The 26,287-nt window shown below is 40.6% G+C and overlaps 1 protein-coding gene across 1 annotated transcript; it reads right to left on the bottom strand.

Moving 5' to 3' along the window:
• Positions 1-7,044: 7,044 nt before the first annotated feature.
• prpf4bb (pre-mRNA processing factor 4Bb) lies at positions 7,045-25,247 on the bottom strand. Its single transcript, XM_010865752.5, has 15 exons — positions 25,133-25,247; positions 23,334-24,545; positions 21,434-21,592; positions 17,361-17,522; positions 17,171-17,252; positions 16,719-16,926; positions 11,341-11,408; positions 11,130-11,223; positions 10,789-10,936; positions 10,197-10,334; positions 9,953-10,106; positions 9,590-9,704; positions 9,349-9,500; positions 9,112-9,198; positions 7,045-8,866 (listed from the first exon to the last, which is right to left on the bottom strand). The coding sequence occupies exons 1-15, from the start codon at positions 25,189-25,191 to the stop codon at positions 8,663-8,665; spliced, it is 3,042 nt and encodes a 1,013-aa protein (XP_010864054.2). The 5' UTR covers positions 25,192-25,247; the 3' UTR covers positions 7,045-8,662.
• Positions 25,248-26,287: the final 1,040 nt, after the last annotated feature.

Below are 26,287 nucleotides of genomic sequence, written 5' to 3'. Positions count from 1 at the left end.
ACACCAGTAGTTGACTTCAAAAGTGCTAAACTAAGATGCTAATAAAAAAATTGTGTATCATCAAGGGAGTCTGTATCTACATGGGTGAAGATCCAGAAAACCTTGTGCAGCAATATGAGGTATGTGTTGTGTGCTTACTACTCCCTTTTTGTTGTCTAGATCAGGGGTCTTCAAAGTTTTTTAGGCCAAGGACCCCTTAGCTGAAAGAAAGACGGAGCAGGGACCCCCACCAAATTAAGTTGAAATTGGGTTGCATATTAAACTGGGCCTACAATAACGTGTGGGTGGCCTAAAGCCTCTATACATACCTTTTTTATGTTGCATACAATACTAAGTGTAATGGCCCCTTCCGGAAGGGACCATTCCACTTCGTGTTTTCTGTGTGTCCTTGTCTTGTCCTTGTATGGTCTTTCCTGTTCTTGTTTCTGTCAATCGGTATATTCAGGTCACCTGTGTTTAGCCCCCACCTGTTTCTGTTCTCCTCGTTTCTCAGTGTATTTAGTTCAGCCCTTTTTCTCCTTGTCATCGTTGGTCATTGTGCTCCTGGGCTCCTGGGCTCCTGGGCTCCTGGGCTCCTGGGCTCCTGGGCTCCTGGGCTCCTGGGCTCCTGGGCTCCTGGGCTCCTGGGCTCCTGGGCTCCTGGGCTCCTGGGCTCCTGGGCTCCTGGGCTCCTGGGCTCCTGGGCTCCTGGGCTCCTAAGACTTGATGTTTTTCTTTGTAAGAAATGGCCTCCGTCTTGCCACCCTTCCCCTATACTTGCCAGAAATTCCTGCAGTTCCTTTAATCTTGCTATAGGTCTATTGGAAGCCTCCCTGACCAGTTTTATTCTCGTCTTTTCATACATTTTGGAGGGACATCCAGTTCTTGGTAATGTCTCTGTTGTGCCATATTTTCTCCACTTGATGATGACTGTCTTCACTGTGTTCCATGGTATATCTAATGCTTTGGAAATTATTTTGTACCCTTCTCCTGACTGATATCTTTCAACAATGAAATCCCTCTGATGCTTTAGAAGCTCTCTGTGGACCATGGCATTTGCTCTGAGATGCAACTAAGAACATTTCAGGAAAATCCTACAAGAACAGCTGAACTTTATTTGTAATTAATTAGAGTCACTTTAAATGATGGCAGGTGTGTAATGACTTCTATTCAACATGAGTTTGAATGTGATTGGTTAATTCTGAACACAGCCACATCCCCAGTTATAAGAGGGGGTGCACATTTATGCAACCAATTTTTCATTTTACTTCCTTGAAGATTTCAGTTTGTTTTTCAATTGAATTGTTCACATTATAGGTCATATTAAAAGTGGATTTATCTTTGTCTCATTCTTTTAAGTCACAAAAACCTGGCATTTTAACAGGGGTGTGTAGACTTTTTATTTTTAAGAGGAAATGTCTCTGAGTGACTGACAAAGTAACCCTTGTTAAATTGCGTTAGTGGTTAGAGAAGCAGACCTGTAAACTATAGGTCCCAAGTTCGTATCTCCTCACAGGCAAAGTGATGTATGAATTATTCTGTATAGAAGAAAACATCGCTGGCTAAAACCTTCAATATCTCCATTATAGTAAGCCTGAAATAAAACAGTTAACAGTAATATTGCGACTGTTTCTGGTGGATTTTTGAAGTACGCATCTGTGCATGCGTTTTGGGTCAGGATAGACAAACACATTTGCTGGCTTAACATACAGTAGTTATGTTATAGTAAGCCTTAACTAAAACTATACGGTTATATTGCGTCTGTTTCTGGCATGGAAAAGTTCATCTTCAGTCTTGCTAGAAATTGCTCAATTCTTATGATTATTCCTAGGAAGTTAGTAGATACTAGTAAGCCTATGACTGGTTAATTAGCTGTTAAAACAGCCAGTGGTAAAAGCCATACAGTTCATAGACGTTATGGTGGAGGTTAACATAATAAGAAATGTTAGTCAGTTTTACACGACGGCTGAAACGTGTAACACTGTAGCATAGTGGTTAAAGACAGTGCCTCTCATGTGGATGACCTAAGTTCGAATCTATTGAGAGCAATGACATTTATTAATTATTTCTGGTAGATGCTCTCATCTTTTCACTTGATGGAAAACTTAGTTATCGTCACCTTTATTGATAATGATGTTTTAAATGTCATTCATGAATGAAAGAAAAAAGTATGTTGTTATGCCATGAAAAAAAAACGTTCTTTTGCCATGAAATGAAATAGCTTTGGCAGACTCACTAACAATTTCTCAATTCTTATGACTATTTCAGTAACTTAGAAGATACAGGTAAAGCTTATTACTGGCTAATACGCTGTTAAAACGGCCAGTGGCAAATGCCATGTAGTGCATAGACACTATTTGTGGTGGAGGTAAACTTAGTAAAAACTTTTAAAACCTCAGTTTAACTGTATCATTTTCATTCATGAAAGAGGATTTATTCAGGATAGACACAAGAGGCTATACTGACACTCAGCAAAGGTACAGCTTCGTGGTGTAGTGGTTAACGAAACAGCCCTTTGCGTGGGCGACATGGGTTTGAATCTCGAGAGGGTAACACTTTCTGTTGCAGGCCAGCTGAACTAGGGTTTCCTGGTTTCTTGTTTCCAGAGCTGTATATGTGTCATCATCAGTGGGAATGGAAAACAGGTGTGTGTGATAATATGGGGACCGGGGTGAAGGTGATTAACTGGAACAGTGGTGCCTAGAAGGCTGGTGACAACGGAGGAGCACCTGCACCGGGGGGATTCGTGACAATATGCTTTGGTTCTTCAGCCATTCCAAGCCTTCTCCATTTTTCTTTTCCATGGAAAGGATCCTATGATCATCTACAATTGTTGTTTTCTGTGGACGTCCAGGCCTTCTTGTGTTGCTCACCAGCTCATTCTTTTTATCTCAGAATGGATTTTTTTTTACAGCCTAAGGATGGCCTGTTTCACTTGCATTGAGAGCTCCTTTGAGTTCACAACAACAGCTTCCAAATGTAAATGCTACTCCTGGATTCAACTCCAGACCTTTTACCTGCTTAATTGATGAAGAAATAACAAAGGAATAGCCCACACCTGTCCATGAAACAGCTTTTGAGTCAATTGTCCAATAACTTTTGGTCCCTTGAAAAAGAGATCAAAAAGCAGAACTTAATATTTGGTACAGAAACGTTTTTTTACAATTACAGAGGTCATAAATATCCTGTAGTTCTTGACCAGGTTTGCACACACTGCAGCAGGGATTTTGGCCCACTCCTCCATACAGACCTTCTCCAGATCCTTCAGGTTTCGGGGCTGTTGCTGGGCAATAAGGACCTTTAGCTCCCTCCAAAGATTTTCTATTGGGTTCAGGTCTGGAGACTGGCTAGGCCACTCCAGGACCTTGAGATGCTTCTTACGGATCCACTCCTTAGTTGCCCTGGCTGTGTGTTTCGGGTCGTTGTCATGCTGGAAGACCCAGCCACGACCCATCTTCAATGCTCTTACTGAGGGAAGGAGGTTGTTGGCCAAGATCTTGTGATACATGGCCCCATCCATCCTCCCCTCAATACGGTGCAGTCGTCTTGTCCCCTTTGCAGAAAAGCATCCCCAAAGAATGATGTTTCCACCTCCATGCTTCACGGTTGGGATGGTGTTCTTGAGGTTGTACTCATCCTTCTTCCTCCAAACACGGCGAGTGGTGTTTAGACCAAAAAGCTCTATTTTTGTCTCATCAGACCATATGACCTTCTCCCATTCCTCCTCTGGATCATCCAGATAGTCATTGGCAAACTTCAGACGGGCTTGGACATGCGCTGGCTTGAGCAGGGGGACCTTGCGTGGCCTGCAGGATTTTAATCCATGACGGCGTAGTGTGTTACTAATGGTTTTCTTTGAGACTGTGGTCCCAGCTCTCTTCAGGTCATTGACCAGGTCCTGCCGTGTAGTTCTGGGCTGATCCCTCACCTTCATCATGATCATTGATGCCCCACGAGGTGAGATCTTGCATGGAGCCCCAGACCAAGGGAGATTGACTGTCATCTTGAACTTCTTCCGTTTTCTAATAATTGCACCAACAGTTGTTGCCTTCTCACCAAGCTGCTTGCCTATTGTCCTGTAGCCCATCCCAGCCTTGTGCAGGTCTACAATTTTATCCCTGATGTCCTTACACAGCTCTCTGGTCTTGGCCATTTTGGAGAGGTTGGAGTCTGTTTGATTGAATGTGTGGACAGGTTTCTTTTATACAGGTAACAGGTTCAAAAAGGTGCATTTAATACAGGTAATGATTGGAGAACAGGAGGGCTTCTTAAAGAAAAACTAACAGGTCTGTGAGATCTGGAATTCTTATGGGTTGGTAGGTGATCAAATACTTATGTCATGCAATAAAATGCAAATTAATTATTTAAAAATCATACAATGTGATTTTCTGTATTTTGGTTTAGATTCCGCCTCTCACAGTTGAAGTGTACCTATGATAAAAATTACAAACCCCTACATGCTTTGTAAGTAGGAAAACCTGAAAAATCGGCAGTGTATCAAATACTTGTTCTCCCCACTGTACATATTGATGAGATGTAATTCCTAAACACTTCCTCCTGTTTGGATGTGAATACCCTCAAATTAAAGCTGATAGACTGCACTTTAAGCCCATGTTATTATTATGACACTGTAACTAGAATATATTTTGGTAAACAGCCAAAATAACAAAACTTGTATCCGGGTCCTTTTTATCTGGACTTAACTGTCCAACAACTTTATTGCACAGGTCTCACAGTTTGGACAGAAACATTCACTACAAGTAGCCCACTGGAGGTAATTTTGTAGGTCTCTAGCAGTGCTCCTCCTCACACAAAGGGGCAGATGCCGTTCTACGACCCTGTCCTGTCTCCTGGTATCTCCTCCATTCTCTTGAGAATTGCACAACTTTCTTGTGATGGTATGTATGGATGTGCCGTCCTGGAGGAGCTGGGCTATCTGTACACCTTGAATGGGCTGCAGGTACCGCCTCATTCTACCAGTTATGCCAAGGACACCAGCAAAATGCAAAACTAAAGAATCAGTCAGGAAGGATAAGGAAAGAGCAATTGTTTGTGGCCAACACCTGCAAAATTATTCCCTTTTTGTGGGTTGTCTTAATGTTGCCTCTTCATTGAACCTGTTGTCACTTTTATTTGCACCAAAACAAGTGACATTGATTCACAATTGCATATACAGTTGTACTCATACATTTGCATACCCTGGGAGAAATTGTGAAATTATGGCATTGATTTTGAAAATATGACTGATTATGCAAACAAACTGCCTTTTATTTAAGGATAGTGATCGTATGAAGCTTTTTATTATCAAAGTTAATTGGCTCCTTTTTAAATCATAATTATAACAGAAATCACTCAAATGGCCCTGTTGACATACCCCTTGAATGTTTGGCCTTGTTACAGACACACAAGGTGACACACACAGGTGGAAATGGCAATTAAAGGTTAATTTCTTACACCTGTGGCTTTTTAAATTGTAATGAGTGTCTGTGTATTAATAGTCAATGAGTTTGTTAGCTCTCACATGGATGCATTGAGTAGGCTAGATACTGAGTCATGGGGAGCAGAAAAGAACAGTCAAATAACCTGCGTAACAAGTTAATGGAAATTTATGAAGATGGAAAAAGACAAAGATATCCAAAGCCTTGCATATGCCAGTCAGTACTGTACAATACTTGAACAAAATGAGCTGTATGGTCGAGTTGCCAGAAAGAATCCTTTACTGTGCCAATGTCACAAAAAAGCCTGGTTACAATACACCTTGACACACCTCACAGCTTCTGGCAGACTGTAATTTGGAGTGACAAGACCAAAATAGATTTTTATGGTCACAACCATAAGTGCTATGTTTGGAAAGGGGTCAGCAAGGCCTATAGTGAACAGAATACTATCCCCACTCTGAAGCATGGTGGTGGCTCACTGATATTTTAGGGGGGGTGTGAGCTCTAAAGGCATGGAGAATCTTGTGAAAATTCATGGCAAGATGAATGCAGCACGTTAAGAGAAAATACTGGCAGACAATTTGAATTATTGTGCACGAATGCTGCACGTTGGACTTTCCAGCATGACCCAAAGCACAAGGCCAAGTTGACCCTCCAGTGATTACAGCAGAAAAAGGTGAAGGTTCAACATGTAAAATACATGTTTTTCCTGCTCACTTATGTTCTTTACAAATGAGTAAAAACATGAGTGAGCAGGGATATACATGTATTTTATTTCTTATGGGATTCATACAGTATATAATCAATTACCCAAGGGCATGCAAACTTTTGAGCACAACTGTACTTCCTAACTGAACAGATTGATATCCCTGAAGTTGACTTGGTGTTATACAGTGATGATTCAGTGTTCCCTTAATTTGCTTGAGCAGTGTATAACCAGGGATGCAATTTTCTTTTAACTATAGACGACCACAAATAACTAATTACATGCACTGCTTCTGAAGGAGATTCTTTCTTTAAAAACAGACCGGGTCTTTATTTACATCTGAATAAAGTAATGAAACCATGGATTACACCTCTAAAATCACTGTTGAATAACCAGAGTTTCTTTTATCTGAACAAATTGAAGACTTGCATACCCAATTAAATTAACATGTTTTTTGTGAAACACACAACTCCCAATGTGACAGAAGAACTGAATACAGTAAAATCTGCTATTTACTAAACAGAGCACACATGAGAAGAACAAGTTATGTTCAACAAATCAAACTGAAATTTTGCCAAATGAATAAGCTTCTATGACTTTAACGGAAAAACTATTTCTAGGCCAACTTGACCTCAAGCGTTCCCTTTAGAGTGGCCTAGCGCCAATTTGAGGCATAAAGTTCTTAGTGAACACAACTATAAGGGGGAAAAGGAATAATTAACTGAATGAAAGGTTGAGTAAACGCTACTTCACAAATGAAAAGGTACGTAAACAGTGAACACCCTCCACTTCATCCCTGGTTTGAATTAAAAGGCTGTGAGGTTTGAGAAGTGTGTTAGTTTAGAGGAAATATAGTACAAATTCATAAAATGACAATTAAGAATCTGCAGTACTGATCAAAGAACAGAGCCAAAGAAACACTGAATATGAAATATTTTATTACTAAAAGTTGTGGTACACAGAAGGTGCTCTTTTCAGATCAGCTGAATTTCACAACTCAATTATTTGCTTGAATCACAAAATCTTTCTCTGAAATGAAAAAAAAAACTAGGAAATCAAACGTGAAAATCTTTAACATGGAGAAAGACTGGGGTAACAATGGAATATATACAACATGAAAGGAGAGCAAGGAGAGAGGTGGATATCACAGGCTGGCATTTTGTTAACATGGCTCATGCAGGAGGCACTTAAATCTGAGAGCCTATAGCCAGAACCCTATCAAAAAAAGGGAGAAAGAATGATAGGAGAAATTTGACATTGCTGGAGTTAGTGGGGGCAGCTCTGTTCTGTAAAATGACCAGCCTAGAAATTAAACTGTCAGATTCTTCAGGTGGAATACAGTACTACTGCTGATTCTATTCCTTTAAGTATTTTTTTTGTTTTTATACTTGATATTAGATGTTTCTCACCCTGAAAGAAGTTGATGGGCTAAGATAAAATGTAATCTATGGTTTGGTAGTGATGATGAATTTTAGCTTACTTTAGCTTCAGCTAACAAAAAAATCTATGGAAGTAAGGGAGGATCATGTTTGTTTTTTAATTGGCCAAATAACATTTAAAAAGTGTAACTTCTTTTACTTAAACATCGTATTTTCTTTTTAACTATGGGCAGCAAAAGTTAAGTTTTCAATAGTTCATAGTAGACAGAAAACAACTGTGTATTGCAGTTTCTGTCAGCCCAATGACTACTTTCAAGGTGAGAAACCATTCAACAAGTGAAACCAAAAATAGGACATTGTCCTTTAAGCACAGGCCTGGGACCAGCGAGATGGGTGGTGAATGCTGTTACACACACAGAGAGCATTTACAGTACACGGGCCTGAGCTACACACATCTACAGCTTAGCAAAAGGGGTTGACATTCAAAAGCATGCATCGCCGCAAGACGGGCAATGAGGGTGATCATAAAAAACTGCCAAAGACATGCCATTATGTATCATCTCCTTCATGCGTCAAGTTCACAACACAAATTTCAAAAACCGACCTACACTCAGATTTGTATTTACAGTAATTAGATTATTTCGATGCCGCTTTGCCGCCCGTTCAATTGTTAAAGTCCATAACTGGGCCTTTGCTGTCCAGATGGGACATTTTACAATGAAAAATCATAAAAGTATTTTTTTTTTCATGAATGAATATTTCCCATGAACTATTTACATTAATGACCAGATATCAGATTACAGTAACCTTAAAAATCTAAATGAGGGAGGTTAAATTATGGACAATGATCTTTGTCTTATTTGGTTACCAGACTGCAGCTAGACCTGGCAAAGATGGTGGCTTTGTAGAACGGATCCAGATCCAACTGTGTTGTCTTGCTAATTATTAAGGTCATGTCACAATGACCCCAGGAGTTTACAAGACTGCACAAAGGGATCTGAAACCAGGCTAGTGGCATAACGTGAGCTGGTCTGAGATTAGTTCTCCTGGATAAAAGGGTGCGGCAGAGCCGGGTTGCTGGTTGGACTGATCTGAAGTAAGATATTCTCCTGCATGAAGCATTGCGGCAGAGCCTGTTGGGTAATAGGGTGTGTCTGATGTCAGATCTTCTCCTGGATGAAGGGGTGTTGCAGAGCCTGGTTGATGCTGATGCGTTTGGCTGGGTCCAGCATCAGCGTGCTATCGATGAGGTCTTTGAGGACAAGGACTTTCTTCCTCTGCTCCTCAGGCAGCCTCTGGCCCCCTATCATGTCAGCCAACAGGTCCTTTGTCGGGTTGATGGTGCTCATCACCGTTACCTTCTCCTGTTGATGAGGCAGTGAGGGTCAGGTGGAGGGAGGCAGAAGAGGACGAAAAGTGAAGGTCAAATTAGAAAGAAAGAAAAATGCCTTCAAAAGAACCATTAGAACGAGCCTTCATCATTACCCCAGCAAACATAACTGATTTGCATGCGATCTACTAACTGTAGATCCAAAGAACAAGGGAAACCGTTTTGCTCCCACATTAACTAAAGAAAACTGAGCAGATGAAATGTAAATAATATACTAACCCTTTCAGTCACTTTGTCCACTTCAATGTAGAGGAAGTTGAGGTTCTGATCAAAGTGCTGGTCTTTGAAAAGTCCTTTGCGGATCATCTGAGAACAAAAATATTTCATCAAATTTATCTTACTGCGGTAAACAACTTGCCTGAGGTTATGACTCATGTCATAGAAAATCTGAGGGGAGAGAAATACAAAGGGATACAAAGGCTTGGAGACTGGCCGGTCCAGTAATAGACAGTTCACCTTGTTAGGCATCTTTCCCTTGAGGTCCATGGCCAGTTTGATCATGTGGTTGTTAGAGGAGCCAGGGAACAGAATTTTGCCTGTGTAGAGTTCATAAAGCGTGCAACCCACTGACCACATGTCGATGCTGTAGTCGTATGGCTTCCCAATGACTGTTGAGAGACAGATGCAGACAGAATGACAATCAGAAAATATTGTTCCAGATAAATGTTATAATCTAGAAACTCAAAATAAAGCCTACTGATTTCTGGAGCTCTGTAGAATCGGCTGACAAGATACGGCGTGATATCATTGTCTGCCACGTGGGACGCCGAGCCAAAATCGCAGAGTTTCAGAATGGTCTTGGATTCGTTCACCTTGTGTGGAGAGATGAAGAAACATCTTTTGATTAGAGAGAACTGTAGTCTTACAAATTAGGCCACTTTATAGCAAAACAGCTCCAAACACACAACGTAAAGACAATGTTTGCTTTACTGTCTAATCTAGTTACAAAATCCTTGTTTCAGTGTGCTGGTACTTCCGGTTGGTGTAGGGATCAACGCCACCCGGCCTTAGTGAGACAGTGTTGGTCAATGATGGTTTAATGATAGTATGGGCTTCTTACCAGGATGTTGTCAGGCTTGATGTCAGCATGGAGGATGTTGCATCGTTTCAGGAGCTTGAGTGCTAGGAAGAGTTGCTGTGTGTAGGAGCGGACAGCCTTAATATGGAGCCCCACGTCCTTGCCGTACTTCTTCAGTACCTCGCGCAGGTTCATACTGGAAAGATGTCAAAATGTTGAGTCCAAGCGACAGTTTGCTAGAGGACCAATTGCGTGGTCACATTGCAGTGCAGCAGTCAGGGATTACCTCAGGGGCTCAAACACAAGACACAGGTGCTGCTTGTGGTAGAAGTGTCTGAAGAGGCGCAGGCAATGGAACTTGTCATCTGGGTCGGCATCGTTGAGCCTCTTGAGGAACTCCAGCTCCTTTAGGCCAGTCTTCTGCCTGGAAACCCCCCCAAAAAATGTAGGTAAAAAGGATCATTTACATTTTGTGGTAAAAATGATCATTTACATTTTGGTCATTCAGCAGATGCTCTTACAGGAGCGATTAGGTTTAAGGGCTTTGCTCAAGGCCACCGACAGATTTTTCACCTTGTCGGCTCGGGGATTCGAACCAGCGACCTTTCGGTTACTGGCCCAACGCTCTAACCGCTAGGCCACCTGCTGCCCTGGACGGTCCAAGTAGACAAAAGTGCAAATTCTAAAGAGAACACACTCAAGTGTATAAGGTTGTGAAGGTACATACATACATTAGAGACCAGGAGCCCATCCCAAATTGCACATTGTTACCTATATACTGCACTACATTTCAGAAGGCAGGATCAAGAAGCAGTGCACTATAGAGGGAATGATGTGCAGTTTGAGTCCTGAGACTGTCTGCCTAACAGAGGACCTACATTAGCTCGTTGTTACGGATGATCTTAACGGCCACGTCTTGTCCAGCGCGGGCCGTATCCCTGGCCCGAATCACATTGCTGAACATCCCCTGGCCTGTGTAGCCGTAGACGTCATAGCGCTTGTCCAGCGTCTCACCGATGTTCACACCTAGCCCCCAGCAGGACAGAAACATCCCGTGACTAAACGTGGAACTAACACTACTTGAATTATGGAGAAATTGAAAGGGACAGCACAGGTAAACAAGACTGAATATTGCATTTTGTAGAAAATGAAGCTCATTTGCTGCCTTTTATGGATGGATTATTGAATGACACCAAAAGTCATTATAGTGGGTACTTACGGTAGTAACCCTCTGCATCCGTCCAGTTATCCCGGAGGTTGGGGTTCTCTTTGAAGTCCTTCCCACCCGCGCCTGCCGCTCTCATCCTGGCATTCTGTACAAAGACGTATGGTTGTCGGCTCAAGCACAAACATTCAACCAGCACTCTAAAGATCAAAGCTGTAAATGTCAGGACATCGGTGGTAGGGAGTGAGGCTCCTGAAAGACTTACATCAATGGCCGCTTCAAACATGTCGTCTGATTCTGTAAACATATCTGGGGCCGAAGGCTTTTTGGGTCCTGATGGATAGCAGAAACAAGATTGAAAATGTTTACATGAGACTTACATTTCTCAACAAAAGCTAGCCACATTACGGGAAACCTGCTTTAACAGGTGCACATTTTAGGCTGAATATGAATAAGATTGAGTGAAAATAAAATGGGCTTTAGTTTCAGACCAAAGATTAATTTGCCACCCTGCATTAGTCAATGTTAGTCTCAAGTGTGAAATCACAGCATTACGCAGTCTCCAAGTGAAACAATTAAGTCAAACATGATCAAAGAGCCCTGTTGTACTGTGTACCTTCAATGCGAGTGCTGTCAGGACCCCGTAAAAGAGAAACAACCTTAGAAGAGTTGGGGGAAAGGTGAGAGACTACAGAGGCCCTGACAGCCACACAGTTAGAGGCCCAGTCACAAGTTTACAGCTTATTAGGGATCGACTAGGACTGTTTAGTCGGTAGTCTGTTCCTCAGAGAGTTGCATGGCCACTCAATGTCTCCTTTCTGCCTGTCCCAGTCATCTACTCCATGTGGAGGTCTGTGCTGTGTAGTCACATGGTTCCATCAGCCAGGCAACATGGCAAGCAAGTTTACTTATACAGCCCAATTCGTATATAGAAGCAATTCAATCTGCATTACAAAGAAAAATATAAATATAAAAATACAATAGAATAAAAACAAATAAATCAAGGGGGACTCAACACCTGAGGTGGACCCTAACCACCTTAAATAACAAGGGGACTCAACACCTGAGGTGGACTCTAACCACCTTAATAATGAAACACAGAACAAGAAAATAGAAACAGAATAAAAACAAAAACATAACTGGTAGATTCTGTAGCAGATTCCATAAGGAAGCTATAAAAGCTGAAGGGCTAACAGCGTGGTTAAGTTAAAGTGCTCAGTCACAGGCACGAGAAAAGAGAAGTGTTTTTAACCTGGATTTAACCCTTGTGCCCTCCTCAAATTTACTACTCTCTTGACACCTTCGAGGACAGAAATGTCCCATTGACTTCCATTTAAAAAAAAAAAAATTATCTCACTGTCATTACAGTATAAAACCATGCATTCTGTAATGTAAGCATTTAATTTTGAAGAAAAGTTGTGATATTTGAATTATTTACTGTATTCGACCACACACACACACACTTTTACTGTATTCTACCAGATTCAACCATTTTCCCATTGTAGGCCAATGGAAGAAATTCTTGTTTTTTTTGCCAGTTATATTATGGAGCCATGTGACGACCAAGGGGGCCCAAGAGGTTTTGTGTGCACGCGTTTGTGTGTTTGTGCACGCGTGGTGGAATACAGTAAACATTTCTAATATCACTACTTTTCTTCAAAATGGAATGCTTACAATACAGAATGCATGGTTTTATACTGTAATGGCAGTGAGATAAAAAATTGTTTTTAATGGAAGTCAATGGGACATTTCTGTCCACAAAGGTGTCAAGAGGGTGTACATTTCGTAAAAAGAGTATGAAAGACAAGTAAGAGTTAAAGACATTGGATTTCAAAAATGTAACTAAAAATAAGAATTCTGACAAAATAAATCCTGCTCCTAGTTGCAACACAGACAGAATGATCACCAAATCAACAAAAAATTGAGCAAAAAGGACAAAAATGTCAGAGGGTGGCATAAGGATTAAAAATGTATACGTTTGGGGCACGTCTAAGATCTTCTGGAAGTTTATTCCAGTTGTGTGCAGCATAACTGCTAAATGCAGCTTTTCCATAATTAGTTTGGTCGCTAGGCTCTACTAGCTGACCATGGATCTAAGAGCCATGCTTGGTTTATAATCTTAGTCCATCATTCAAAACATTTACAGTTGAAACTGAATATGGTTATGTAAGAAGGCAAGTGACACACCACTAATGAAAATGCAAACTGATATTTTAATGAGCCGTTGGCCTGGTAACTGTAGTTTGTTGGGCTGAAGACAAAACAAATGGAAGACAATCACACCCCAAACAACAACGGCCTTAGATTTGGCTGAAGAATACAACATCTGAGTGTGAGTCAACCTACTTAACATAACACAACAGCTTGACATCATGAAGGATATTTTTTGGAAGTGATCTTAAATGGTGATATTGAACCATGTGGGTAAACCAGCGCTTTCAAATAGAGCTTTAAAAAATGTATATACTAAACACATTGGGACAATATAATCAGTTCAAGGTTAATTCTAATGATATGTTCCTTGCTTCTTGCTAAATAAATAGTGGTTGTTGGAATTTCTGTACTACATATACAGGAACTGCATGTTTAGATGCTACTAGAGAACACCCGATATATAGGATGGCTGACATATCTTCCAGTCCATATGCGATTTTCTATTGGTCTCACCGATAGTCCCTCCATAGCCTATTCAAGTGCCCCCTCTAGTGGTGAGTTTGAAAATCGCTGTGCTGCTGCCACTAACAGCCAACAGGACACATCTACTCTAGTAGCGAACATCATCAACACGCAGCGAGCTTGAAGCAAGATCAATCTCTATCCTAAGTTAATACCTAAGTTAACATTAATGTACTGAGAAATATATTGCGTTGGCACAACGACCAAATTTCAAATATTAGGTTTTGCTGTATTTACTTACATGCCTGGGCATAAGAAAGCTATGTAGGTAGCTAGCTAAGTGACTTGATAGGTACACTAAGTAAGCAAATTTTTTTTAATGGGATTTCAACTAGCTGGCTTAGCTAGTTAGATAAAGGTGGTGCTTAGACATCAGATAACTAGATAAATAACTGTGGGCTGATCTGACCAGTCTCAGGCAACCAAATACATTTACCGCTGGTAGTCAGAAAATAATGCTGCTGAATATGAAAAGCATAAAGTGTTTGTAATGCCAAAGTTTGACAATAGTTGTATAGCCCAAGGGAGCTGTTTGCATTTTAATTCTCTATACGGGCAGATTCCATCAGTTGGACCGAACAGGCATTGTTTTTTTTTTATCATTAGCTAAAGGTGGTACTAACATTTCAGAGAGCTATTATTTCAATTTGGAACATTCACCATTTAGGCAACAACTCCTTTACTGTTGGTAGTCAGAAAATATTATTGTTGTAATACGTAAAGAAAAATGCATCTTAAAATGCCTCCAAGTTTCACAATGATTGTGGCAAAGTTGCGGTGGTTGTCATAATTTCACTGGATGCAATGGACCAAAGATTCTTGGGCAACCGTTAGTACTTCTAATTTCAACCACAGCAATTTTTTTTCATCAGGTAGTGAGACAGGCTGTTGCAGATTGAGTGAGCTGTAGGGACAACGCGTTGCAGGCGCACACAGCTCGGTGCCCGCTCAACCTTCTGCCGGTATAATATGTATCCTATAACACGCTGCTCCCGGTGTACCCACAATAGGAACACTGACTTCAATGTAGAAAACAAGACCAAAACGTTAGCAATCTAACAAGGTGGAAACAAAGTGATTTCTTTGGATGATTACTCAGCTACAAAAGTAGCGGCCACAATCAAGTCTAGCCCACTATGCGCCCGGACACTCTGAGGTAAACAAAGAAATTGGCTATAAAGCCCATTTGTTGGTGAAAATATTTGAATGCGATCAAAGTTGGTTATTCATGTGAACACTATTTGAGAATGTGCTGTTGTACATTACTGGTTAATTCAGGATGTGTTTCCCTTATACAGACCTCATTTAGTACACACATTTTTTGTGAAGCATTAAATATTGCAACTTTTAATGAAAATGTCAATGTATCATATGGCATGGTATCATATCGCAGCAACATTAAGGAACATTCTAATACATTGAATCATGGCCCAGTGTATTGATACAGTACTGTACATAGCCCTAGCAACCACTGAGTTACACAATAGGGATCAACTGAGCTCACTCAAATATGGGAAGTCACGCCAGGATCGCTGATCTAGTGGCTCTTGATAAACAAATAATCTGGTGTCTAGCAAGCTTTTCACACAACTCAAATTAGCAAACAAACCCACTCCAGCTAATATGTTAGCTATTGAAGTAGGCTAGTTACTAAGCTAGACCAGCTAAATATACATGCTCTGACATGAGTGATACTGTTGCATGTACAGTTAGCACAAACCCTTCAGTTTTACATACAATAGCTATAACTGATTGAGTTGATGGCTTAGATAACCTTGACATCAAACTTTGCAAATAATCACGGGTGCACAAAATGTCACAACTTTTCTGTTGTTGCAGCCTATGACAAAGCAGATTAACAGCACAGGAACAATTGTCTGGTTCAGGAAATCTTGAAATCTGAGGTTAGAAACGGAACAAAGTGTACTGTAATGTAAATAAGCTTTGGAAATGTAGTCATTCGGCCCCAAAGTTGTAGGTCATCACATGGGATCAATTAAATAATTAAAGGGGGAAAATACTTGAGAAAACATTAATTGTAGGTTTTGTATTTGTGATAAATTTAAAACAATTTGTAGATTGTTTAGCTTTTAGGAAAACCCTAATCTGTAGATTGTATGGTTCCGAGTATATTCATTGAAGGAACAAATTAGGATCATATTGCATAGCTTGATAAGTTGAACACTACAGAATACTCACTTTTGATTTCATTATACACTAATTGGGGTGTATTTTGCACTCTCTCTAGATACTTATTAATGATTGTAGGCGTTTCAGGCATAGTTATGCACCACTGCAGAATTTTTGTAACATTGCCCTGGGCGAGTTCTACCAATGTCAGGTTTTTGAACAATTATTGTGACTTCTGTGATTTCTTGATCACACTAGGCGGGTAGATATGTCCTTGTTGGAATCGTCTCCACAATGTTTCCATTTGCGACAACATTGCTGGATAGCCAGGTTGAAAATTCTTTCTTGCTCTGTGAAGTTTACAGGAGCCCTTATTCTTCTGTTCCCAATCACCAATGTGGGATTTTATAACAGGGGCGGAATAAGTTTCTACAGTCAACATAAATTCTGTTATTTGCTTACAACCAGAAAATGTGGATTGTATGTTTCTACCAGTGAAATGTAGCATGTGTTGCATGAGGAGATTCAAAGTTTTTATAGCACACATGACATGTCAATACCATAGTAATTAAGCACCAGTGCTCAACTAAATCTATTTCAGCAATTAGTTACCTGTACAAAAAACCTCCTGTTTTTTGTACTAGTACAGGTTACTAATTGCAAATGTTCTCCTATAATGTGTTCAGTCTTTCAATAATGAGTCAACCTGTTTTAATCACTTAATCGCACACTCCTCAGCAACAATGAGGAATATGATTGGATTATGAAAAGCAGCACAATGACTAAAGAATAGGATTTAATTGAGAAACAATTGTTTTTCCAGACAGAACCCCTTACCATCTTTCTCCTGCGTAATAAGGCCTTGCTTGGCCTTGATGTTCTCCTCAAACGTGTCCAGGTTCTCCCGCTCATACTCCTTGACGTCGGCAGCCACTCGTTCAAGGATGTCATCAGGCGAGGGTGAGCGGCTTCGCGTGCTGCTTTGGGGGCTGCTGGGCTCCGATGCCACGGACGCCATGCTGTCCTCGTTAGCACTACGGTATTTCTGACCCAGGACAGGAATGAGTCAGGATCGGGCGAGGGTTTTGATTCCAAACAGGGAGGGGGGAGCGGGTGAAAATACTCACTACTGAAAATAGCTTTGGATAAGACCATCTTCTAAATTACTCAGAAATGTCCCATTTCATAGTGTGGGTAGTTAATGCGGGTCCATCTATGCAGATATGAATAAAAGGGAAGGGTTTAACCCTGAAAAGGTTGTTGTGATGTAAGGGAGGGCTGCAACTGACCTGGACGATGGCCAGACGCTGCTGACGCCGCTGCTCTATGAGGGCCTCTTCATCCACCTCCTCACCATCAAAGTCCTCCAGCCTAAGCAGAAAATAAACACACTTACAAAACAATAACCCAGAGAATGGCCATATTGCGGTGTAACATTTGACTGCATGCGCCCCCCCCCCCCCCCCCCCCTTTACTCACACTTCCTCAGAGGAGGACTCCTTATCAGCCTTCATACCCTCGGAGAGGCTTCCTTTGAACTTGTCTTCGTCTCGGCTACGCCTCCTCCGCCTGTCTCGGTCCCGGGAGTTGGAGCGTCGGCCGTACTGTCGGAGCCGGCCGTATCTATCTCTTTCCGGTGACCTGCAGTGTGTTATGTGGGGAATTTTTTATGGTTAACCACTTTTACAACCTTGGCTTAAGCCTCACTCTGATATCCGCAATATTCTTTTGAGATTGAAATTGTAGTATTTTGCCTCAAAAGTAATACAAGAATGTTTTTAATATTTCAATATTTATTCACTATTTTTCATAGCCACTGCAGTAGAATGGAATTCTTAGAGCTGGGAGGGTTTACCCATGTCTATTAAGCTATGCACCAAGGCAGAAATTAATAAAATATAAAATCTGTAAATACTGGTGACAAGTTGGCAAAATTTAGCTATGCTGTTTTGTAGGGTTAAGATTATTCACTGCTATCTGGACTATCAACTAACTTGAAATTTAAACAGTCCATTTTCTTTGTCCCTTGATAAACAGACAAGCCCTTATTTAAGAAAATGCTCTTACTGGAAAATCTGCGTATTGGGGAATGCAACTGTACTACAACTGGCAGAAAAGCGTGGAACTGTGTGTAACAGACAAGCGTGGAACACATTTGTGTAACAGACAAATGTTATAAAAGGCATGAGAAAACTGGCACTTTAAAAAGCTGGGGACTTTTATTTCTTATTATAATAATTCACCTGAGTGACTAGGAACATGTAAGTGGTAAGCCATGACTTCCTGTTTCACTGGGGTATAAATATGTGGTGGCCAAATTCCAACAGTCAATCATCACAATGGGAAAGACCCAAGAAAACAGTAATGATGTGCGACAATGGATGTTGAGCTGCACAAATCAGGAAACAGCTATAAGAGAATAGCTCAACATTTGAAAATGCCCATTTCCACTATCAGGGCAATAATTAAGAAGTTTAAAGCTACTGGAGGTGTTAACAATTGGCATGGAACAGGATGTGTATCTATATGGACCCCATGCAAAGTGAGGAGGATGGTCCAAGGGATCATAACTCGACAACTGGAGACATTAGTTGGGTCTTGAGGTCAGGTTGCACAAAGAATTAAGCATGCATCAATCGTAAATTTTAACATACTTCATTCCCAACATTCAAAGCCTCTTTCACAGGCAAGGGCAAAGCATTAAGCTCTTTTAGGGAAGCAAAACATTGCCAAATCTGCATGGTCAAGAAGAAATAACATCAACAAAAGTATGTTTCAAATGTCAGTTTTTAAAGCACCCTGCATTGGATGGTCGGCCAGAACCACACACATTTCCAAATTCAAAAGGTAGGCTACTTCATTAATAGGCAAAGACATGGTAATACGGCTGTGTATGGGCACTGACCTCCCAATTTGACTTTGATTCACGAGGTCCCGATTCGATTTAGATTTAATTTGAATATAGTGAGAATTACAATACCAATACTACTTATAAGCGAGATTCTCCGAGAACGACGACTATGCAACGCACAGGGAGCTATTTCATGTACAACAAGGAAGATTACTAAAGATGAATGCTAAACATGGACGACCAAGCCAAAAACACTACTTTGAATTGCATTTTATTTAATCTAATTAAATATATTCATTTTTTGTTGTAGAAAATCAATAATTAAGAATGAAAAATACCATTCATAAATTACCATGCAATAAAGACAAATTAACTAAGACTCTGATTTGTCTTTAAAAAAAGAAAATAATCCAGAACAATTACTAAAAATAATTAGTATTGCATATGATCAGTTATTAATATTGTAGTTCTCTACTGCCGGTTGTTTGAATGAAGGAAACAGTAGTTAAAATTAATGACAACATTGGTAATTTAGTCTTTTTAACAAAAATGTAGTGTATGGTTTCACAGAAGTATGTGGGTATTAAAAATAATTATCGATATTCATTATTCCAACCTGTGTCCAACTGAGTTATAAACATGCAACAGGGCCACACAATTATTCAAAACATAATCGAAATTGCAATATTGACATGCAATATCCACATTGCCAACTTACACATATTTCAGCCCAAAAAAAGGTGAATGATATGTGCATTAGGCGAGGCAACGGGCATGCATCATATATCTGTAATATTTTTTTTGCAGGTGCTGTAGGTATTTTTGTAGATTACTTAAATACCTGGACTAATTTTGTTATTTGCTTACAACCAGAAAATATGGATGGTATGTTTCTACCAGTGAAATGTAGCATCTGTCGCAATACTTTTCAATGTTTGTTTGAGTTAACACTGCAACTGCTAGCGAAGACATCTGCATAAAGATAGCAAGTGGCACCAAGGTGTTGTCCCACATACACAAAGGCATGGTTATTAAAAGTTTCTGCTTCAACGTCAATATTTTATCCAAATCGTGAAGCCCTAACGAAAGCAAAATTCTGCCTGGCTAGATCTATTTTTCACAGCAAATGTAAACAGCTGTTGGTCAGAGCACTTAACTGGAGGGCCGCATATGAAACCAATGATGAAGTGGAAATCTCCAGTAAACTGTTCGACTGAATGATACAGTTGAACAAGTCACCAAAAAGACTCATTACTCTTGACAGTAAAAAGTTGTTAATTTTTTAAAATTTGTTTCCACTTTAATTAATCTCACACTTTAGCAGGTTGACTTTGACAGACCTAAAAATAATATTTTATAAGTGGTTAGTAATTCGTTTTGAGTGATTTACTAAGCCATCTGATTGTGACTACACAGCAAAGTTCTTCAATGGAGTAGTCAACTGAGGCCTAGTCTATACAGACACGGGTATTTTTTAAAACTATACAGACACAGGTTTTTACTAAGCATTTTGGCCTTTCGTCCACATGCAAACAGCGTTTTAGGTCACTGAAAACTGACCTTTTGAAAAACTCCTGCCAGAGTGAAGATGTTCAGAAACTAGTTTTCTGCGTTTCTGTGTAGACAGGGAAAACTGATATTTTGGCTTGTAACGTCAGTGTGCTCTTTTATCTCCTTTGTTTACCAGGAGATTTTGTGGAAGGGCGGATGTAGCCAAATAGTGCTGGTTTTAATCTTGTTAAGTGGACTTTTAACATTTACATATAAATGTACAATTACTCTCCCACTATATTAAGGAACAGAGGTGTCAGAATGTGCAACAGAGATCACTGCTATATCCAACACACGCGCCATTGTTGTTAGCCTACCGCAACTGGTAATAACATTTCTCATGGCTTTAAGGTTAGGGTTATATAGTCTCCTGTGGGTTTGGCGATTTCATGTGGATGGAGATTTTTAAAACAGTTCTTACATGGACAGGAGTAAAAAAATACCATTTAAAAAAATACCTGTGTGGACTACGCCTGAGATAAGCGGGAATCAGACAGGTGTTTATAAGGAAATTGGGTTAATAAATCTCTCATATACATAGAACATGCATTAGCGCAACATCATAATCATAATGAAGGACCTCCCTAATGGTTGATTTTCCTCTCAAGAAATAATGTTTTTTAAATTGATATTTCCGTATGCCAACAGTGCCTTCCTTTCAAAGTGCATATAAATATTTTACTTTAAGAATTTAAGATTCATTGACTTAAGCTCAACGTTTCTGTTCCCCCTAAATTGCTTGTCCATTCTGCACTGCAAAACATTTTGCCAACGGATCAAGACAATTTCACTATTTTGGAAGAGATATTTGCTTGGAATAAGTGAAATAAGACCGATTACATGATATTCAAGGCATATTTTCAAAAAATTAATCTAAAAACAAGCGGTATATGCTAGCTTGTTAAGACAAATGTACCTTATTTTAAGGACGGTTATATTTCGTAACCTGAAAACAAGTTAAATATACTTGATAGGAATTTTTTGCAGTGTGTCAAATAAATACAATGTTGTCCATTGCGATAGTCGGACTTACAATTCTGTAATTTACATATCCTCTACACGATTTGACAAATCCACATTAAAATGTTAATTTATCCAATTAGGTTAGACATCCCTTATGCTTTTAACCACTCAGTTCTCCTGGTCTCACCTGCGTCTCAGTGGAGACCGGCTCCTTCTCCGGAAAGGCGATGGGGACCTTCTCCTGAAGGGAGAGCGGCTCATCCTGCGTCGTTGGGCAGCACCTCTGGGGCTGGTCTCCCGTGACCTTGCTCTACCCCCTGGCCCTGTATCTGGCCGTATTCGCTTCCTGTGGAATAGAGCAAACTGAAAGATGATGTCCCTGCTACATAGCACACATTAGCGGCATGCATTGCCATCAGTCAGGGTTAGGTTACTTTTGTCATTTGTTATACTATATTTTCAATATCTCTTTAGGTTAATGTTATTTCCGGCGTTGCATCATAAACGCAAACATTTTTAACTGAAAAAAAAAAGAATTGTCCTATGTTCATAAAAATGCTTATACAACATCAGGTCTAGAAAGGAGTCTGAGTAATTTAGTTTTTGTTGTAGTTACACTTTAATTCAAAACTGGTGTAGTGGAACAACATCACATTATCACAATACTGATTGCTAGCAGCAGTTATTTCCAATGTGGCATTCCATAACAGTTGAAAGCTGACTGCAACGCTGAAAGCTCGATGGCTGAAGTGTTACATAGGACCTACACTACAGCCATCGAGCTTTCAGCGTTGCCATCAGCCTTCAACTGTTGTGGAATGCCCCATTGGAAATAAATAACTGCTGGTACACTACTCACGTTGCGTCACGTCCAATGGCAGCATCCAAGCTTTACGAAACACTGAAGTGCAATTCTTGCATGGGCATCAAGAAAAAGATTGATTTGGGAGGCGGAGTAAGTGTATTGACTTGTTAAAAACTCATACAAATGTTGGTAATTTATATTGGCCTGTTATGTAGGGGGCCCGTTATGTACTTTTGTCCGCCTATTTAATAGCATACATTTTTGGATGCTGCCGCAGATCAGCTGACACACCAAGCTTGCTGTGTTAAGTTTTTGATGGATGGCAAATAACTGATTATGGAAGTGTAGAAATATAGGTTTTTGTATGACCCAATTAACCCATTGTATAAATAAATTACTGTGAAGAACGAGCATGGGACGAGACTGGACCATTATTGGAAAGCCAGGTAAACTGAATGAAGATGAATGAAGCCAGGACAACTGTAATCTAGCTAGGTAGCTAGTAGTAGTTTTCCCGCTAGTGAACAATGTAAACAAAAGCAACTTGTGTATTAGAGGACGGTTTTATAATCCACTAGCAGCAACGTAATAATTGTGAAAAACTTAGATATTTTACTTACCCATTATTAAAAAAAGAACTTTCTTCAGCCACTCTTCTCCCTTATGAAAAAACACCCTCTGTGTAGCAGCTAAAACATCAGGCTGGCTCAACGCTGATGGCAATGCAACGCAGCGCATATAGTGTAGTATATACATGTTACGAAAAAACGTGCTGTGTATCAGGTTGACGCGACGCTTATGGCAATGCAACACGTCTAGTGTTGTTTATATGTTAGAAGACTAATGGTGCAATCAAAATGCCCCAGTAACCCCTTAAATATGGGGCCCTTGCCATGTCCAAGCTAATAGCACCATTAAGTACTAAAATAGACAGGATACAATAGTCATTGGGCATAGGGTAAATGTTAAATAATAACAGGTTATTGATAAATGACAACATGTCATTTACTTAATACTTACCCCATTTATAATTTAATTCTCTCTACATTTGCATACTAAAACTTTTTTGTTAAGTAGTTGTACCCACATTTATAAGCTAAACTGAAATATCCTTAAAATTGCACATACAAAAAGCTTACGTCAATGCAATAAGATTAAGTAAGCATATTCACTGTCAACGTGTAGACCAATTGTTTTCGGCACGTTCCAAATACATTTCTATTGGTTGACAAAACTACATAAGGGGTAACATCTGCAAGAAGGTAAATCCATTTTAACAAACCTGAGTGGTGAGGAGCCCTGTCTGTCAGCATCCCTCCTCCTGGTGTCTGTGGAGCGGCTGCGGCCTCTCCTTGCTGGGGACCTGGCTGCTCTGGAGGGGGAACCCTGTTTGGAGGTGGAGGCTGAGGCCTGCTGGGATTCCCTAGTGGCGTGTGGAGAGGGACTGCGTCTCCGTGGGGGGCTGCTGTGGCCCCCTCCACGCCGGTGGGGAGAGCGGTTCTCTTTCCCAGACGAGGCATCCTTGGATGGGGACTTAGTTGGCCTCTTGTCCCGATCCCTCTCTGCCTCAGAGCGTCCTGGACGCTCCCGGGATCTGGACCTCCGGCTGCTGCGCTCCATGTGTGGTCTGCTTTCGGGCTGGGGTGAGGTGCGTTTGTCCAAGCGGCTGCTCCTATGCTCTGCTTTCCGGCTGGAGGGGGAAGGAGACTTCTTACTTCTCTCTTTGGACTTATCCCCGCTTTGGGAACGTTTTCCCTCTTTTGATTTGCTGCGCCCACGGCTTCGGTCTTTAGTGGCACCATCTTTGCTGCCTTTGGTCGTTTTGTCGGACTTGGACTCCTTGCCTGCTCTTTCCCCGGACTTGCTCCGACTGTGGTGCTTAGTACCAGATTTCCCTGCTTCTGCAGAGTCCCGTCTAGCTTTACTCCTTCCCCGGGGAGAGATGGGTTTCCCCACGCTTGCTCTCTGCCGCTGCTCCCCGTTTCTGACTTTACCCTCTGCATCTCCCTCCTCAGAGCCAGAGTTGTAACCCTGGAGGATGAGGCCCATGCCAGACTGCACCTTGCCACCCTCCATAATCTGGCTGTCTAGCTCTGCTTTGATCATTGCTCTCTGTTTTTCCAACTCCTCCAATAAGGCCTTGTCATCAGATGATGGGGAAATGTCAGTCTTTCGGTGACTGGAGGAGCTGTTGATGACCGGGGCTGATGGAGAGGAGCCATCTTTACGTTTGTGTTTCTTGTGTTTGTGTCGATGTTTGCGTTTGCGGTCCTTGTCCTCTTCAGAGGCATGCTTGTGTTTTTTGTGCTTGCTGCGGTGTTTGTGTTTCTTCTTCTTATGTTTGCTACCACTACTGTGATGTTTGGACCCCCCTGCGGTCTTTCCTCCATTAGTTTCAGCTTCGCCTTCCCCAACATCTTTCCCACCCTCTTCTTCAGAATGTTCACCACTTTCCTCACTCCCACTCTTGTCATGGCTCTCCAAATCCTCTTTCCTATGGAGTTCAAAGAGAATCGTATTTTTTAAAAATAACAACAACACTTTCTGTTCGTTAGTGAGAAAGCACAAACAAAATCTGTCCAAACATGACCTAACAACACAAACAAACGCTTGACCGCCAAGACAGACAGTTAGCTACATAGCTAAGTTAGCCAGCATTAATATGCTAGCAAACTCCGGCTAGCTCGTTACGTTAGCTTCCTAAATAGCTACAACTTATGCAATAAACGCTTGCTGACAAAGTAGCTAGCTTGCGTGTAAACTACAATTTGTCGTCGTATATTATTGCACTAAGATTCATTTGGTGTATCGTTAGTAAGGATTTAGAACAAAATGCAAATATGTCCCCAAAACACGTTTGAACACAGCTTTATAGCTAGTACCGTAACAAGCTAACATTAACGCAAGGCTTGCTTATCCAGAGATAGCTAGCTAGCCAGCTAGCTGGCTAGCCCAAAAAATGTTTTAATACTACAGAAAACAAATACACAAACGACAACGACGACTTGCCGAAATCAGTGGGCCGGGTAAAAGTACTTAAAAAAAAGATGCATGACTGACTAATCTTCTAAAATGTCTTACACGTGTTCGTTTCCATTATTCATTCTTCTAGACGCGATATCCATCTCTACGTCGGCCATTTTCCTAAGCCGGGGTTATTTGTTGCTTCAAGGTATTGTACAGAGCACACACGACTGCAATAAATTGTGCTTCTGCCCTCTACCGCACAGGCGACGTACTGAGTTGACTGAATATGTTAAATGCTTAATTTTCTCCATCAGAGGTCAGTAAGACGAACATGCTAACAGTGACAAGGAGAAAAACGGGGTGATGATCTGGTACGAGTCTTTGCCTTTACTTATGTATTGGTTTCTTCCTAGCAATAGTTATTCTTATTTTAAAAACAGAAACTTGAGACAAGGGTATTCTCAGGTGCTCTCACCACTGGTCTTTGTCACTCAAAATTTGGAAACTTTACTTGGTAAAATAAAATGACTGGAATGACTGAAGTTACACCCTGCTTTAGTTGAAGAGACTGCATCCTGGACAACCAAAAAAAAAACACTGCTGAGAATTTCAACACTGCTGAGTTGTTGACAAAAAAGTGGAAACTTTGCACTGTCTATATATTAATGTTCTGTGAGGTGCAGGAGGACAAGCAGTTATATTACACTTAGTCATTAAGCGTCAGCCATTTAACTTCTAAATATGCCAGAACTCAGTTCTTATCCGTTTCAGGCCAAGTCAAACACTGTTTACTGTGGGCTAAAGGCTACTTTGTAGTATGAACTACAATGTATTATATACATGTCATATATGATGCCATAGGATGCCATAAACCAATTAGATTATGGTTTAATTGGTTTGTGGGTGGTTTGGACACAGAAAATATTTATATTATAACACTAAGCTAGTTAGCTACAATATTTCACTTCTTTCTAGCAAATAAAGCAAACTTTATACTGTAGGGAAAGTTAGCACCCTAGGGCATGTTGTACTATACCCTAAATGTTTTATGTACCATTTTCTTAAATGAAAATAACAGAATATCAAAATAAGATCTTTCAGTTCTCAACAATAAGGGAATTATCTCCCAGTGGTTGCCACCACAAAAGTGACAACAAAATGCTTAATAGCCACAAACCAATTGTGTTTCAGTGCTTATTTTCTATCCAGTTGAACTATGGTTTAGGGGGGTGCTTGCAGGGAGACGGAGACACAGACAGTGCATTCATC

This window comes from Esox lucius, chromosome 21, assembly GCF_011004845.1.
Source record: "Esox lucius isolate fEsoLuc1 chromosome 21, fEsoLuc1.pri, whole genome shotgun sequence".
Taxonomy (NCBI): domain Eukaryota; kingdom Metazoa; phylum Chordata; class Actinopteri; order Esociformes; family Esocidae; genus Esox; species Esox lucius.
The sequence above is the reverse complement of the archived record's forward strand: the minus strand, read 5'-3'. Positions and strand labels throughout refer to the sequence as shown.